At 43.3% G+C, this 3812-nt stretch overlaps 1 protein-coding gene across 4 annotated transcripts in view; it reads right to left on the reverse strand.

The window, feature by feature from the left end:
• LOC119594519 (DNA topoisomerase 2-binding protein 1-like) overlaps positions 1-3812 on the reverse strand; it is a 27100-nt gene that overhangs the window by 7521 nt on the left and 15767 nt on the right. For all 4 annotated transcript variants that reach the window (XM_037943553.1, XM_037943550.1, XM_037943551.1 and 1 more), the window contains 4 exons: positions 3505-3650; positions 3100-3353; positions 2324-2497; positions 331-1326 (listed from right to left, as the gene is read on the reverse strand). In XM_037943553.1, the coding sequence (XP_037799481.1) occupies positions 331-1326; positions 2324-2497; positions 3100-3353; positions 3505-3650 (1570 nt within the window). The remainder of the gene's footprint in view (positions 1-330; positions 1327-2323; positions 2498-3099; positions 3354-3504; positions 3651-3812) is intronic.

Consider the following 3812-nt stretch of genomic DNA (forward strand, 5'->3'; position numbering starts at 1 on the left):
CCTTGCATCAAAAAGTTATTTGATTTCTTGCACCAATATTGTTCATCTTTCCCTTTCCATTTAATTTATGAAAGATTATAAGCCATTAAAAGGGGTTTACATGGAGGACTGACATTAACAATTGTTATTTCTGTCTCAGTAAATAAGTTGTTTGCACATTCTATCACTTCCTTTAGCAGAAGCCAAAAAAATATCTAACCATCCTACATTATTTCATTTTAGAATAATAGAATGGTTAATTCAGTTAAAGATATTTCAAAACAAACGTGAAAGAAAGCCTGATTCCCCTCAATTCGAATAAGACAATCCATGAAGTCTCTTTACACTTACCTGGCTGCGCCTCCACTTGAATGGGGCGTGTGGGAGTGTGTTTCAACTTCTCACCCAGGGACCTATTCCTGGCACTACCCACACTCCTTCTGCCTGACCCAGTCACTGTGGCCAACGCCTCAATCTCCTCTAGCTGCTTGGAGATTGCTGCCTTCTTCTGCTCTTCATCATTGGCCGTTTCACCGCTCTCGTTCTCACTCTCGTTGCTGTGACTGGTGTCCTGCTCCTCACACTCCTGCCTCTCCTGGTGGTCTGGTGATGTCTCCTCTAAGGGAATTTTCCTAGGCCTGCCCCGTTTTGACACTGGCGTGGTCTTGGCACTCAAGATGGACAAGGACATCTTGGGGTTGTGTGTGTGTGGGAATAGGCTCTCATCAATCCTGGCCTCCTCATCGCGGCACATGTGGACCCACTCTGGTGCCACAATTAGTTTGCCCTGCTCTCGCGCCAAGCGAAATTCCTTGTTAGTGTCATTGTGGCGCCCTTGGTACACAAAGTGTGTTACTGAATGGTCATAGGCCCAGCGGTAATCCCCACCTAACTCTGCTACAGCTTTGTACAGCTCACGTTGCTGATCCTGCAGCTTCCGGGCTGTGCACACCACCACCCCTGTCAAAGGGCCATGGGTGTCAGCTGCTATGGTCTCCTCTCCCCCTTGTTCTTCATTGCTATCTTTCCTCTCTTTCTTACCACTCTCATGTTCTTCCTTCCCTTGTTCATTAGCTGCCATCCTCTCAGGGAACTTTGTCTCATGGTTGTCTAATGTCTCCTGGACATTATTGAAGAACTTTTTATAGAGAACATTCATTGGGGTCCCGTCCTCTGTGGCGCGCTTCTTTACCACTGGTGCATCTGGAATGGAGTCCAGCATCCTCTTGAAGCCTTTCCTTACACGGGATGAAGGGTTTGGGAACCATGTGCTTCCATATGGAGTATCAGGTGTTGGCATGTCATTCAAAGTTTCACTGCCCTTCCCTACTCCTGGGGTTGGGTACACTGAAAAAGAAGAAATGCTTAAAAAAATGCATTAATAAAAAAAAATACAAAGTCCCTTGTAATCAACCATTGATTCCAATATACTGGGTAAGGCAAGATGGGGTGAATACAAACACAGTCAGCTACTGTTTACTAATAGCAAAAATGATACATGGGAGTGGGTGTGATTGCCTTGTGTTAGGATTAATATTACAGCTTGGAGGTGAGGCACTGGGAAGATTCTCCTAAGTGAGAGGGCCTGGTCATGGCAAGGAAAATCCAGGCCAAGGTAAGTGTAATCACACTAGGTTCTGGGTCAAAAGAATAGTGCATATTAAGAGTGAGCATCAAAGCCTCTATCTCCTATTCATGTTGGCACAAGGGCAAGGCAGCAGGGGGTCATAAATGGTATGGGTGACCAATATCATCAAGGAATCATATATTTTTTCCACTAGGAGATAATGTGGACTGAGGTATGATGGCACCATGCTAACAAACAACTAATTCAAACTACCTTCAGGCATAAGTTGTAATCTTTTGGTTAGCATGGTGCCTGCATATTTCAGTGCACAAGTAGAACATGCCTGACCACACAATGACACCAGCCACCCCTGTGGTTTATGACATAACCCCTGCCCACCTAAGTTCACGACTGAATAACAGGCAGTGTGACCCATGGAGTTTATCCCTGGTAGTTCAGTCTCAGCCACCTCTGACCCAATATGTGAACAGGAAGCCCTGATCTCAGCTAGGAGCCAAGCCTCTTGGGGTATGATATGGGATAACTTGTGTAGATGCACTTCTTCCAAGTTGGGACCAGACCCTACCTGCCAGACAAGCTGCCTTTAATTTTACTTTGCCATAAATAAACTAGCACCTATTAGCTCTATTTTCATTCATCCCATCATGTCTTGCAACATATAATGAAAATACTTTTAGTCTACATGTAAAACACCCATCAACCCCTTAACCAAACAACAAAAATTTATGAATAAATACATAAAAAGACTTAACTTACACCTTCTCATGGTCTCAAGGTCTGGCGTCTTGATATCTGAGGGCGTTGCGACATTGCCCTGTTCCCTCAGTGCCCGCACCTTGTTATTCATGGGCGTTGCTCCTACCTCAGTAATGTCCCCGGCAACAGTGTCTTCCACACGGTACACTGTGCTGCTTTGGTCATCTGAGTGTCCTAAGAGGAAAGAGTACATTTATGATGTGGTACAATGTGGTTCATCTGTTGGTAATGATGAAGTGTGGTCATAATAATAATAATATCTTCTTGTTAGTGTCACTGCATCTGTCAATACTGATGGAGAGAATAGATTTATACACTATGAGAAAAAATATAATAAAAAACAACAGAAGTGATAAGAAATTTATAATAATCTAAACTTATGACATGTGAGTTGCAGCTCCCTACTTTCTTCTTATTTTTTTTTAAAGCTTTTATTAACGGAAAAATATCTTGACAATTTAAATCTTATCCTATTTTCCCCTTATTCTTTGGACATTTTGAGAGCCAAAAGATCTGCTTGACAAGACCCCTCAACATGTGTAGACATGCTAGTCGAAAGGGTATTGTAAGAAAATGAAACTGACTTCATGTCCGCTCTTGTTACTGGTCTTACAACCCCACAATCTGGCAATCCTAAAAAGAAGAAACGTAATGGCCAATCTTTCAAGGAAGTACCCTGATGCCATCTTTGTGGTTTGTCTTCTGATAATTACTGTTCTTTACCTCCCAACCCCACAGCCCTACAAACCCCTCAAAATAAAAGTTATAACCCCCACCTTTCATGATCAAACTCCTGATGACTTCCTTGTAGTTGACCTCCCGTCGGTTCTTGTTATCCACTTTGTACAAGTCCTCAGGCTCCCTCTCCCCAGTGTGTATGCATTCAATCAGCCAGTCTCGTGTGACGGCAGGAACCCCCCACTTGACAGCTGCCCGGTATTTGTCTCCCTCGGCGCTTGGGCATATGAGGTGCGTTGACGTCTTTATGTCCTTAGCACGGTTGTCCTTCTTGGCAAAGACTTCCTGGAATCTAGAGGAAAAGTTTTTTTAGAACAAGAAAACATACTAACACAAAATTATCCTTACCTTTAATCTTGAACTATATGGCAATATACAGGACAACCTTACAACAGCTTTACAGAAAGATGTGAAAATAATTAGAAACAAGTATAGCCTCTCACCTTGCCCCAAGTGCATTTGCAACCGTGACCAGAAAAAGGCGTTCTTTGCCCTTATACGTTGATATGGCAACGGTGCAGTCTTCCAAGCAGTTCATCTGTCTGGTGACTAGGAGAGGCATGTGGTAGTACTCTACATCAATGAGGCCCTGAAAGTGGGAGTGGGGGGATGACCAATAAAATTTCATACTGGCATTTCATATGATACATCATCATCCAAACTCAATCCTGCTCTCTGAATCAATTACCAGAAGAGGGCTACCTCATTTTATTCAAAAATAACACACTTACCCTCTGGGCTTTCAACTCTC

Source organism: Penaeus monodon, chromosome 34 (assembly GCF_015228065.2).
Source record: "Penaeus monodon isolate SGIC_2016 chromosome 34, NSTDA_Pmon_1, whole genome shotgun sequence".
Lineage (NCBI taxonomy): Eukaryota > Metazoa > Arthropoda > Malacostraca > Decapoda > Penaeidae > Penaeus > Penaeus monodon.